The sequence below is a fragment of the Haliotis cracherodii genome, unplaced genomic scaffold (genome assembly GCF_022045235.1).
Source record: "Haliotis cracherodii isolate W230 unplaced genomic scaffold, xgHalCrac1.p SCAF_15, whole genome shotgun sequence".
Lineage (NCBI taxonomy): Eukaryota > Metazoa > Mollusca > Gastropoda > Lepetellida > Haliotidae > Haliotis > Haliotis cracherodii.
The window spans coordinates 6923962-6938638 of NW_027266270.1; the positions used below are offsets into that span (position 1 = coordinate 6923962).

General features: G+C 39.7%; 1 protein-coding gene across 15 annotated transcripts in view; it reads right to left on the reverse strand.

Moving 5' to 3' along the window:
- LOC139462207 (liprin-beta-1-like) overlaps nt 1-14677 on the reverse strand; it is a 167245-nt gene that overhangs the window by 35233 nt on the left and 117335 nt on the right. Inside the window, exons 1-2 of one of the 15 annotated variants that reach the window (XM_071243792.1) lie at nt 13657-14234; nt 2762-2987 (exon numbers count right to left, since the gene is read on the reverse strand). The exons of 12 other annotated variants lie outside the window; for them this stretch is intronic. In XM_071243792.1, the coding sequence (XP_071099893.1) occupies nt 2762-2842 (81 nt within the window). In that variant the 5' untranslated portion in view covers nt 2843-2987; nt 13657-14234. Of the gene's footprint in view, nt 1-2761; nt 2988-4362; nt 4720-13656; nt 14235-14677 lie in introns of those variants that run through there. 2 more of the 15 variants (XM_071243796.1, XM_071243793.1) reach the window with 2 other exon arrangements.

Below are 14677 nucleotides of genomic sequence, written 5' to 3' on the forward strand. Positions count from 1 at the left end.
CGATACATGACGATAAACATGTTCTTAACTCTCTTAAAATATAACCCTTAATATGTGACCGCCTCTGTGGCCTAGTGGTAGAGCCTCCGCCCGGAGAGTGGAAGGTATGGGGTTCGATCCCGGCCGTGTCATGCCAAAAGACGTTAAAAGATGGTACTTGTTGTTACCCTGTCTGGCACTCGGCATTAAGGGGCTAAAACAAAGACTGGTCGGCTCAGAGTCGGCATATTGTGTCTGAGTGGGGTATTCATGTTAAACTGCGGCATGGTATCTCAGTGTGCTGGCACTATAAATCAGCATCAGTCCGGATTAGTACAAGCAGCCACATACACACACACGTGCATGCATGTCGCTATATAAGTGCAATAATCTTGGACGCGACATTAAAACCAATTTCACCTCATCTCACCTGGTATGTTGATCATGAAGACAATTAGTGAACCAAGGTAGCCATGGAGATAGTTCTGCAATTAATAAACTACACCCTAATGGTGGCATTATCACACTCGATGCATCAACATTCCTGTGATGATTCCGATCTTGGGTTTCCAAATCTTTCTCTTCCCCCATCAACAACCAAACAATGCCCTATTCACCAAGTTGCCACTCACATTCTCTGCCCAATTCACTTTGTAACTGAACTCTTAGGATGGTAATGGCCGAGATATGGCATTGCTTGTACAGGCACACACACTTGCATTTCCAGGTCACGACTTTCCGAATGCAGGCACATTGTCTCAGTCTAATTCTGAGGAAATATATTGTTTCAAGGCATGTTATCCAAACAGGATCCCGCAGCATGCTACATGACCATTGGTCCCCTGGAGGGAGGTTTATCAAGTTGCCTGGTAATCCTCCTAAATGTGTTAGTACAAGACAAAAGCCAAGAGCACCTCAGGGGGCAGGATTTCACCCCAAACCTTAAGACAACACAGATGCATTAACACTTGTTGTTAATCACTGCACATGCACATTAACAAGAGAGCATGGTTTCTGTAGGTATTGATATGGAGAGGGGGAGAGGGGAAAAGGATCATTGGGATGCTGGGATCTCCAAATGATGATGATGATTAATGACGAGGCAGTGGTAGACGTGCACAAGTATCTGTGGCAATAATTACTAGTTTAAATGATAATTTCTAGATTATGTAAATAGTAAGAACAAGATGTCCCCATAAAAGACTGGAGTGCTCAGACTTGCAAAAGTCTCTGTGGCAATAATTATTAGTTTAAAGCATAGATTCTAGATTACATAAATTATTAGTAAGAACAAGATGTCCCCCTAAGAGACAGGCGTCCTTCTGTCCACATATCTAGACTTGCCTAATCTGGAATGACTAAACATCCATGGATTTGTTTCATCCCTGGTATCAGTACAGCCTTGGAGCAAGGCTAAGACAGTGGTTTGTTTCACTGAGTGTGTTGCACAGTAAGGTAGCAATCATACCCTCTTGAGGCAGCTAAATGCAGGTTACTCCATGTTTCTCCACCGTCTTCAGTACCTGCTGCAGGAATCTACAGAATGGCGTGGTATCTACCGTATCATCCAGCCTTCTCCATGCGCTGCCAATGCAGCCATTAAACATTCAGGAGGCCAGAACACCGTTAGTGATGGCTATGCACTTGATGGTAGGGAATAACATGTGTTTATCCCCGACCATCACTGACAGACAAGGGACCTGCCTGGGGGAGGAAATAGCACAGACAAGAGGATACCAATAGCGATAAGACAATCATGGTTTTCCAATCCTAATCAGTCTTGTCCTATCCTTAACCCTGCCTCATGTGTTACACAATTATAAGTATGTAAACTTTCATGTAGTTTCTCGGGAAACTTGTCCTCATTGAACATAGAATGCATATAATCTTAAAACATGTAGCAATGGACGTAACTCTGGAAATAAATAATTTATGGCACCATGTTCAAACTCAATCTTGATAAGGATCTCTTGTAACTTCAATTGCTAAAATACTAAAAAGAAGTTAAGGACTAGCCGATTCTTTGAATTTACTATAGTTAATGGCATGACAGATCAACTATAGAAATGAAAGAATCAGCTTATCGAAGTCCTTAACTTTTTTTTAGTAGTATAGCAAGAGTGACACCATACTTTTCGCTGCATGCCATGTTTAAACACTGTCAAACAATGAAAGAATTGGCTCGTCCTTATCTTTTTGTGTGTAGTATAGCAAGGGTTAGCATTCACATTGCATATGTATTTTACATGAGCCGCATGAGTATCAGTGGGGGAGTAATGCTTTATGCCGCTTTTAGCACTATTCCAGCAATATCACGGCGGGGGACACCAGAAATGGGCTTCACACATTGTACTCATGTGGGGAATAAAACCCGGATCTTCGGCGTGACGAGCGAACGCTTTAACCACTAGGCTACCCGACCGCCCCTTGAGCTGCATCAGCTAACAGCTGTGGCAATAGCTACCAGTAGTGGCAATAGTACAGTCCCCGCTAGTCTGTCTTACAGACCCTGATACAAGTATATCAAATACAGCCCATGCAAGTCTATAATGTTTGGCAAGTCTAGATTACTGCAGTATCAGGAACTGAAGAGGGTCCTGGGCTTCTTTTTATTATATTTTTATTAAGATAATTTAACAACTGTTTTTTTTCTGTACGATGTTCATTTTAGGGACTAGACGTTAGTCTAAGTCCCCGCCCCCCACTCTCCCCCAAGCGTTCCCTGATAACATGTACAGAGTTCCCGATACAGCATGCATTAAATATCTCCCCTCGTCCTTACCATCAACTCCTGTAGTTTGTTCTCCCACATGGAGACGTAAGCTCCCGTGCTCGCTGGGCGTACTCCATTTGTGCGCGACATTTTCAATGTTATTGCTTATGTCACAGTTTTCACAATATCATATCCTCAACAGTCAGTTTTTCATCAAATCATATCCTCACTGATCAAGATCGACAGTTTTTAGGAATCTCACAACAGTTTCAATTCTCTTCAAAATAATCCACAACTGAAAAGAGAACAATTGAGCACACTTAACATAATTCTGCAACACGGAATAATCACATGAGAAGGCATCTGCACAAACTGATTAAAACTTTTACTCATCCTGTCTCCTTTTATCTTGTAACCAGATACATTCAAGAATTGAAAAAATATCATGTAATACAGTTAGTTTGAAATTCAACTCAACAGGAATTGGAGGGTTGATGGCAATTTTAAATCACGATTAGGGCACATTTTTATGCCAGATATTTATATCTAACAAAAACTCCAGAACACGAAACTGAAGCAGATTTTTATCTGTGTTATTTGAAGCAATTAGATTTTGATTTGCATCCTCCTACATGCAGATCTCTTCCGTAGCAGACGAATTAACCAAAAAACATCCTCTGAATCATCAAATTTAAGCAGATGTGTATTTGCAGACGGAAAAGATTTCACTGAAAGTCGGGGCAAAAACACTCCTTGATACTAGTTCATCATCATGATTTATCCATCTTCAAATTTGTGTACAGTTTCTATATGAACCCATAATCACAGGCATCAGTACTTAATCCTTCAGAGATGGACGCACGGGGGTTGTGCACTTGATGCGTCATGGTTCTCAAAGAGAAAGGCTGTCATTATTCAGAAGACGAAAGAGAAGATTCCTCAGTTCTTGGAGATTTACTTGATGTTAGCAGTCTTCTCATTGTCCTTTGGATTCCAACTGTCCTCCAACATTTGTACTTTAGTACAGTAACACACCGCAAATAGGATACAAATTGCTCTGGACACTCGCCAATACTCGAATGATTTCCTTGTCAAATCCTTTTTTATAATTTCAAAATTAGCTGACACACATGAATGGTTGTGAAGGTAGTTCTTCAGCAATGCTGGCAACATCACGTCAGAGATGGTTTCACACATTGCAGCCATGTGGGGAATCAATCCTGGTTCTTCGGCATGATGAGTGAATGCCTTAACCACTGGGCTAAACCACACACCCCTGAATGTTTCTGGTGAAATCGATAAACATACATATGACACCAAGGTAACTTATTTCCCTACAAGCACACACACCTGGTCACATTCTAGATCATAGAATCGGGCAAAGTTGTTTCATCATCATGGCAATAACTTGATCTCCTCTCCATTAAGAACAACTGACATGAATGATCTATTTGAAGTTGAACCATTTCTCAGGCGACTGAACAGTCTTATCCTCTATTCATTCAGACATATCAATAACTCAATTCTGTACCCCCAACACGTCCAATGTACACCAACATGAACAAGCTTCTTCCTAGCACTCCACAGACAAGACAAACTCATAAGATTCTTACCTTGAAATATCCCTACGAAAAGAATAAAAAAATGAACAAAGCCTTTTCATGACTTACTGACTTCAACAGCACCAGTAATTAGATAAGAACGACACCAATCCCACGATGATCCTCCTCAAATAAAGCATCCATTATCCATTCCCAACAAACAGCCCTCCATCAGTAGGAAGCCACTTCACGTGAACGTGTCAGTCAAAACACAAGGCAACATTTCATCCTCTTTCCCAATCCTCAAAACTTGATAAAGTTAGAAGAGGAGGATAAACAGTAGGCAAAACTATCTCTCAGGTTCCCAAACGTCACAAGGACGCCTTACAAAACCAACAAAGTCTCATTCAAGAAGCCTGTATCTCCTGAACACTGCATGGTGTTTTTTTGCCCACGAGTCAATCTTTGCTTTCCATCAAGGTAACCAAGCAAGACAATGCTCTATCCAGGTGGCACAGGTTTGTATCGTGTTTCTCCGGCAATTACGAGTTAATCAACGACCTCTGCCGTGATGTAAGTCGGTGCAAGCAACAGGTTTCTTGTGCAGTGAATCGTGCTCGGTTTTTCTCCCTTCTCAGCAGCAGCATCTGTTATCTCACTCCAGCAAGAATAAACGTGTAGATGACTTGCATCGGAAACTCCACGTTTTTTTGCTTTCTCATACCTTTTCTCCCTCCTCAAGAGCTTTACATGAGTCTTGACCCAAATCTTGTCTGATGGGGTTCTCACACTGTATCAGCAGGTTTCCAACATCTCCCAGAGCCTCATTTTCAGGAATCAATAGATATTACAGAATACAATATTGCAGACAGCTGGGAAATAGCGGCGTAAACAAATTACATCGGAAATGGCTTAGACAAATCTTATTTAATTTATTCAATGTCACTCATGTCTTTGATGGGTATTTGTTAGTCGTTTAATTACGCATTCAGGGAATGGCTTGTAAATAATCGAATTTGGACCAGACAATCCAGTGTTTGCCATTCATAGTAATGTTCCGTGTTGACGGGTACAAGGATACACAATTAACCAAGTCATCGAGTCTCACCACCCAATATTTAACTACCCCTTCGACCAGGATGGGTAGCTGGGGACCATGTATAACGCCAACTCAACACTGAGATGGTAAGCATTTAAAAATGGCAAGAAGTAGCTCTGAAACGTCATTACAAACAATACGTAGCTCTGAAACGTCATTACAAACAATACGTAGCTCTGAAACATCATTTCAAATAATACGTAGCTATGAAACATTACAATTAAGCAGCCCTCAAACGTCATTACAAACAATACGTAGCTCGGAAACGTCATTTCAAATAATATGTAGCTCTGAAACGTCATTACAAACAATACGTAGCTCTGAAACATCATTTCAAATAATACGTAGCTCTGAAACATTACAATTAAGCAGCCCTCAAACGTCATTACAAACAATACGTAGCTCAGAAACGTCATTACAAACAAGTAGCCCTTAAACATTACAAACAATACCTAGCTCTGAAACACCATTTCAAATAATACGTAGCTCTGAAACATTACAATCAAGTAGCCCTCAAACGTCATTACAAACAATATGTAGTTCTGAAACGTCATTACAAACAAGTAGCCCTTAAACATTACAAACAATACCTAGCTCTGAAACACCATTTCAAATAATACGTAGCTCTGAAACATTACAATCAAGTAGCCCTCAAACGTCATTACAAACAATATGTAGTTCTGAAACGTCATTACAAACAAGTAGCCTTTAAACATTACAAACAATACCTAGCTCTGAAACACCCTTACAAACAATACGTAGCTCTGAAACATCATTACAAAATATAATTAGCCCTGAAACATTACAAATAATAGGTAGTTCTGAAACATCATTACGAACAAGTAGTTCTGAAAAGTCATTACAAACAAAAACAAAGTTGCTATCATATTACTGTCATTGTTGAAAAATAAATATAAGTAATATTTTAGTTTTCAACAGTAAAGATTTTAATTGATAAAATTGGATTTCATGGTTTTTAACATCTCATGTTGACAATATCGGATTTGGTTAAATACATTATTGTACTACTTTTTTTATTTGTGAGCAAGCTGACAAACCCTGTAATCCATCCAATATCGATCACATGCAATTTGCATACCCAGCTGATACTGCTAGAAATATCACTGCCTTTAATGATCCTTGTAAACAAGAAAAGTAGATGATTTGACTTGTGTGTTCTGTGAAACTAATTTGGATGATGAGTCACTTCCCCGTAATCAAATAATCCTAAGATAGGTTTACATCTTGGAAACGGCTCCCTTTCTTTTACACAACATAAGATCAAAAGATCACTTTTTCTTCAGACGTTGAAAATGAAAAGTCAAGCGTCAGCAGCTGTTTGCTGGGACTGCGAGCCATAACTACAATAACAGACACCTTTACTCTTAACAGTCATAATTGAATAAACTTCATGTTTAAGTTTTTATTTAATTCAAGTTTTAATTCCCCAAACTATGACAAAGAATAACCTACAGGATCATGTGAAAAATAGTTTTTTCAGTGAGTGAGTGAGTGAGTGAGTGAGCTTTTAGCAATATTCCAGCAATATCAAGGCGGGGGACAACAGAAATATGCTTCACACATTATACCGGGAATTATGTCGGGATTATGTCGGGAATCGAACCCGGGTCTTCTGCATATTTTAAGAGCGAATGCTTTAACCACTAGGCTACCTGACTGCCCAGCTTTTCAGAAGATACTCCACACATAAAATATATATGTAACTGACAACATTTGTTCATTATCAACATCATCTCAGATTTCACAATGAGTCAATGGTAATTCAAGTCATAACAGCCTGACAAATCCATTTAGATTACTTAAATGTAACGTACAGCAATAAAACTGTCATTTGTATTTACTTATGTGACCCTTTATGAAAATTATTGTCAGACTAACAGGAAAAACTCATAACAATTTGTCTGGTATATATTCATCCGTCATGGACCGACTCAAATTACCAGACTGCTTATCAGCCCAACACTAACGTCTTACTCTTGCATGTTATAACTTTGAAAAACATCCATTTAAATCAGTCATCATGACTGCAGACTTGCTACAGATCTTTCTTGGTGCTGACGTTGAAATCATGTCATCTACTGAGGCTGACGCTGATTTACAAAATGGGATTCAATTTTTTTATCAAAATACTATTTGGGGGAAAACACATATACATGCACTGAACATTTTTTATCTATTTTATATGTAGAAAAATTTGTGAATAGCTCCACCTAGATGTCAATGTTTTTTACATGCCTTTTTCATAAAATTTGCATGATAGACAGTATCGAGAGAATTTGTGCATTATGGGTTTCATATGCAATAGAGGATGAGTATTATTTTCTTATTGTCAATTTTATGCATCAATTAGAAATAAGTATATATCACTATACTACTTTGTCCATCCCAATGTCTTTAAATATGAATCTGTTAGCTTACTCTAACAGCGTAATGCTGCAACAATTCATGATGTTTATTTATCGTGACATGATGTACAGGGGAATTGCTCTCTTAGGCTCAACAACCCTGAAATAATGAACCCCCTGCCTTTGGTCTTTTCAGTGCAGAAATAAAGATTGATCGAAATAAACATTGTTTTTCCCATTTGAAAGTCACATGTGACCCAACCTATCTAATCCTGTCTCAACTTTCATTCTCATCTCCACTTGCCAAGAAAGAAATCAACAACTTATAAAGGACGGAACACCAAGCTGAACACCACAAACCAAGTTGAACACCATTGACCACAAACTAAGTCAAACATAAGAAACCAAGTCAAACATAAGAAACCAAGTTGAACACCATTGACCATGAACTAAGTCAAACATAAGAAACCAAGTCAAACATAAGAATCCAAGTCGAACACCATTGACCATGAACAAAGTTAAACATAAGAAACCAAGTCAAACATAAGAAACCAAGTCAAACATTGAATCTAAATGTTCTCAACTTTCTTCCACATCTCCATCTGACAAAGATTGCAGACCAAGCAATTAATAGTAAAATTAGGACTACGATTGAGAAAGAACCAAGTCCCATCACACTAGTTGTCCTCAATGTTCATCCCCACCTCCATCTGACAAAGACATCAACAGGTTGTCAAGGAATTCCACTCACTGGTCCTCCTGTGTGGATGGCCTGTGGCTGTGCGAGCGTTTGGTTACCAAGCAACAGGTTGTCAAGGAATTCCACTCACTGGTTCTCCTGTGTGGATGGCCTGTGGATGGCCTGTGGATGTGCGAGCATTTGGTTACCAAGCAACAGGTTGTCAAGGAATTCCACTCACTTGTCATCTTATGTGGATGGCCTGTGGGATGTGCAAGCATTTGGTAACCAAGCAACAGGTTGTCAAGGAATTCCACTCACTCGTCCTTGCCTGTGGATGGCCTGTGGATGGCCTGTGGGTGGCCTGTGGGTGGCCTGTGTGTTTGGGAAGCAACCTGTGATCCACTGTACACCAGCGTAGCTCGGAAGACCTGGACCCTCCCTGGGTGTTAACTCTGATCTGTTCTACAGATCACAGCAGGCGTTCCACTCTTGTTCTATGATTCATGAGGTCTTTCACATCACATTTGGAAAAACAGAATGTTTCTGTCATAATCCTTTTTTTTTATCTCTGAAGGTAATTCTTTTTCGCCCATGTAATCATTGCTGTTGTGATATCATTTTCAGAAGAACATCACAAACAGCTGACGGGCAGAACATCACAAAACATCAACAGATTACCTCCGTGCATCTTTCAAAGTATCAATTTTCACAAGGAGGAATACTTCTAAATTAATCTTACATTTTAATACACAATCTTGACCTTCAAGTTCCAGAAATAAATTTGATTAAAGTGGCTACGATTTGTCCAACATGGTGTTCAATTACTCAACATGGAGACTACAGGCAGTTGTGACAACCAAAGCAGATGTTCCAGAGGATTCCATGTTGTTTCCATGGCTCAAACCTTGCACATGGCACATCACAAAATTATCTCAAGACAACTTAGGTTGAATACCAAGTACAGAAGAATTGATTGCACTATGCTGGCATCTTGATTATATTTCATCTAACAGAGTGCTCAGGTCTGATTTCCTGCTCTGACACGACTTCCTATTTGCCTCCATATGATTCTTTGAAAGTTTCTTTTAGAATCTCTGAAACAGTCCCTCCAAAGATATGTACATGTCCAGGTGGTCTAGTCTGTCACTTGTCTGCGAGACTTGTCAGTTTGTCCAATGTTGAACATGGCACAAAGTAGAATTCATTGTCCTTTTAAATGTTATCATAATACGCAAGTAAATGTTTCAGGTTGTTTTCCACTGCTGCATAATGTCTTATACAATTTTCTGATAATGGACGATGGCGCTTACAGGCTGTCATTATATAAACTTTTAGTTTCATCCACTTGAGGGTTGGACAAGCACTTCTCCCACACACTATTTCCTATTCTCAGTGCCAAAAGATACAGTGAAGCAGAAATCTGCATCCTTGGGAGTCTGGTATCAAAGCCAGATGCCGACCTCTCCCCCTCGTTAGTTCAGGTGAAAGACTCCTGCGTGTGTTGGCTGTTTATGGTGGGATGTTCTTGACAGGGGATGACTTCGTTTCCTTCCTGTTTCCTGATCCCACGCCCCGTTGGAGGAGGCTGCCCAACATCCCCCTTGGACTCACAAACAAACACAAACATCACTACTTCCAGATTCCCTTACCTTGGGCCATCGCCATGTCCCACACAAACATCACTACTTCCAGATCACCTTACCTTGGGCCATAACCATGTCCCCCACAAACATCACTACTTCCAGATCACCTTACCTTGGGCCATCGCCGTGTCCCCCACAAATATCACTACTTCCAGATCCCTTTACCTTGGGCCATCGCCAATTTTTCAGATTGGAAAAATGAAAATATTTTCAACAGCGATTGCGTAATATTTATCTTTACAATTCTCCAAGAATTAAACTCAATGCCACAAAAGCTGAAGTTCCCATTCAGCCTCGACAACCAACCATCAATAAATGACTCAAAACAAATAATTCACCTTTCTGAAATTTAAAGACAACTAGCATTCGACAGCAAATGAAATGATAAATCAAATTTCAAATCATACAGGAAAAGAATATGCCCTGGACTCATAAATCTCGGCTGTACAACCAAACTGTTCAATCAATAACGAGGCACCTGGTAATTGTACACTAATATATCTCTACATCCTGCGTGGTGAGTTTCCGTTTCACTTTCCCAAATTAATACTGCTTGCAATGACATATTTACATGTGGGAATGGGGCCAACTGACAGTAACAGTATTGACGGTCATGGCTTGCTTGTGGCCGATAATTATGTCCTGAGATTGACCGTCCCATGACCAGACAGTGCTGAGAACCTGACCGAACTGAACATAAATTGTTTGATAGGCATTACTTAGAAGTTATACTGTTGTCAAGCAAGGACAACAGTGTAGGGTCTTTACCGAAACGTCGCTTTTCATAGTATTAAAGAAATTGTTATCCATAAAACTGTGTCTACCATGAGAACTGAACATGATTGTGGAAATTCTCATACAACTTCACACAAATGACTCCATTTACCTGTACAACTACATACAAATTACCAAAGTCCTCCCCAAATTTAATCTTGTTATTCCTAATAGTATAATAATTCAAACAATTATAGTTAAATAGATCTGTGATCAAGAAGATGGTCTTTCATAAAAGTGATAAAATCATGAAAATCTCTAAAAAAAATTCTGAAAATTCTCACTTTTGTTGGATTTGCACTCAGCAATATTCCACCTATATGACGGCAGTCTGTGTATAATCGAGTCTGGATCAGACAATCCAGTGATTGACATCACGAGTATCGATCCACGCAATTTGGCTACGACGACATGCATCAACCAAGTCTACCTCCACAAGTTATTGGGGGCACGGGTGGTCCAGTCTAAGGCGCCACGATTCGCTGTGCAGAGTTATTTCCCTTTGTCATGCCAGAAACCGATGATTGTGGGTTTGAACCACTTCGGGCTTTCCTTCCACGTTAAGCTGACATGCCGCGATATAACTGGAAAACTGTTAAAAGCGACGTTAAACCCAACTCACTCACTCAATAAGTTATTTATGGGAAATATATATATATATATATTGCACTGATTAAACATACTGGCACATATAAATTTAATTTCTACTCTACTACATGAAATGAAATATATTCTATTGGAAAAAACCAGCATTAACATTTAACAGCATTAAAAGCAAGAGAATAATTATTTAGGGGATCATTCAGGTACAAGCTTTATCCCCAATCTAGATGTGGGTTCACTGAAGCACTAACATTAGCAATAATCTCATGTTGAAAGAAAACTTTAAAGTTTGGCCTGGTTCAACTGTTCACAGCTCCTACAGATTGAGGTGTACACCAATAACTGTAGCATCTGTGAGTGCTGGGAGCAGCTGGGAGGCTGCAGATGAGGGGCTGGGACTATCTCCATGTGCAGATAGAGCCAGTCTTGTAACACCCTGGAGGGAACCATCATGCTCACTTAACCTGCAATGACAGTCATCTAAAGAATGCCCGTGTCAGATATCAATAAGTTTATTAGTAAGGTTAGGGGAAGCTATTCAGAGAAATATCTTGTTTTTATGTTTGGATGGATGCCATCTGAACTTCTACACCTTAGTAAGAAAAATATGCAAGTTTATTTTTTTTTTAGACCAAGGCACCCGATCTTCAAAGCCTTGAGTAATCTCCTTCATCAGAGAGCCTGTTTATTTTGATAGTCTCAGAAAAAATTAGTTGGCCTTTTCTGGTACCTTCTTCTCTCCTCTTTCTGGTCTTTCATCAACATATTCAGTATCATTGCTGCACAGGCTAAAAAAAGCTTCTAAACTGATGTTAACCTAATCTCAGATTAGAGTGAGTGAGTTGGGTTTAACACCGCTTTTAACAGTATACCAGTTATATCACAGCGTGACAGCTTGATGTGGGAGGAAAGCCCAAAGTGATGCAGGTCTCAGACATTTACCACTTCGGTGAAACCCACGAGCACGGGTATGGTACTGACAAACCTAAAAACATAATAAGGATGAACCAGGATTCAAACCCACAATCATAGGTTTCTGGCGTGCCGAAGGGACGCAACTCTGCATAGCAAATTAAGGCGCCTTAGAACTGACTATATTGTTATCTTTGAGTTCGAGAGGTAGAAACTTTTTTGAATGAGAGTACTTCACTTCAAGGCTTTTTTTTATCAATGGCCATTGCATAAATGTTATTAATCTTGGCAAATACAGAACCATCTTGAACATTACTTGTTTTTGGGAGAACAGTACTGCAGCAACATAAGGTTTCTAATATATTGTGGCACAAACTAGTAGATTACTTAAATAATTGACTGCCATGTTGATCATTGTCATAAAAAATATCAAAATAAGTACACAGCTAAGTGACATACATACTTTTTCAAAAAATAATCTTATCTTGTATATACTTTCATTAGCCAATATCTTTAAGAAAAACGAATCCTACGACATTACTGATGATCTCCCTCGAAACATATGCAGTCCAGTAGAACTTCATTCAGAGAGATTTATGACACACTGCGCAAAAAACTACTTGTGGCATTTTACAAAACAATCGCTTCAGCTTTTCTGAAAATAATTCTCTTCTCCTTTGTGACAATTCCATTCAGAGAAATAGATGTAAGCAAGCCGTTCATACACCACCATTCATCATGGAGCATAATTCTGTCAGAATAATTCAGAGGATCTGCAATCTTGATAGAAAACCAGTGACTAAACATGAGAACCCAAGACACATGAAATATCACCATCCTTTCCGCATGAAGTCTTTCCAGAGAGAAAAATTGACACTTTTGAAGCATCACCTGTATTCCAAGAGGACATCATGTCAAGGACAGAAAAAATATTCCCATAGAACATCATGCAGTTATCTGCTGACTGAGATTGTCATCTTCGATTTGTTCAAAAATGTCACAGGTGAGTTGGAATGAGACGGCTCCTTTCTGAGTGCAATTCCAGAAACACAAACAGCTTGATAACTTTTTTTCCTCCTCTTCTGCGAAGCACCTGCCGACCTTGCAACACTTCCTCGGAACAATTACGGTACAATTACGCAACATCTCTTATCATACTTACACATCAAGGCTAGGACTGATTTCACAAGGAGAAAAAATATGGATGTGACGAGGAATAGATTTATGAGATATGGAAACACTTTCTCTCAATTCTGCCTCATCTTGAGCTTCCTGGAAGAAACCACTCTCCTACAAGCATCTTACAATAATTTCAGTGATCATAAGACTGAAGGACTCACTCACTCATAATGAGCATTTCTGAATAAGACGAATCCAGGGAAACCAAAGAAATCTCCACTTATATAGAAATCCCACTTCTTCCACCAATCTGAAGAAACAAATTAAGCTTCTTTCTCCACGGTGAACACTTTATCTTCATGGACAAGTAAGTAATTGCAAATCTTTCACCGAAATGCCCAATCCCCGTCAATCAGCACACCTGGGCAACACAGCTCTTTAGGAAATGAAATTCACAACTCTGGACAATACTCCAACACCAAGGTAATCAGGACCAATTTCTGGTGTCCCAGCAACACAGGTAGTCCGTAATCCTCCTGACAAACGGCAAACTTTCGCCAACCGACAGCAGGAAAGTGAATGTGAATGTCTTCGGCCAGTGAAGAGCTGCCCCCGCTTCCTGACACCACAGTAATTGCTATGGATGTCTGCTGTCTTGTCTAGTGAAAGTCTCCTCACTATCTGCGAGGCCCATCACAGCAGCACTGCATGGCAGTCTGATAACTGGTCTGAGGCGAGGATAGCCAGTATTTGGTGATAGTTGTATGGCCTGTGATAGGCTCCGGCTCTTCTCATGAGCTCTGTGCTGATAGACTAGCAGTAGAATCTGTACGCACCTGGCCAACAGGCTTAGAACATGCCGGCCAGTGGAATCACTTGCCTTTTTATCAGCTCTAGAGGTAACCCAATCCTTGTAAACATCATCATGATTCATACAGCCTTACTTTCAGTTTTTAAGCTACTGATTCACATTTGAAACATCTTGACACAACAAGGTGAACTACATCGTGGCCCTAGTTCAGGTTTACACTCATCAACACAAACAATGATAACTGCTTTATTCATTACTTTTCTTTCCCCACAGCTCAACTAATGGCTTCTTGGTGAAATCAGACCTGAGCAGAGTGAAATTGAAACTTAAAGACTAAGACATAAAAAATCACAAAGTTGATAACCCTGCACCAAGAAGCTTGTGTGCCTCACCATGGATGGGAATTATCTACAATGGACATCCATGATCACTATG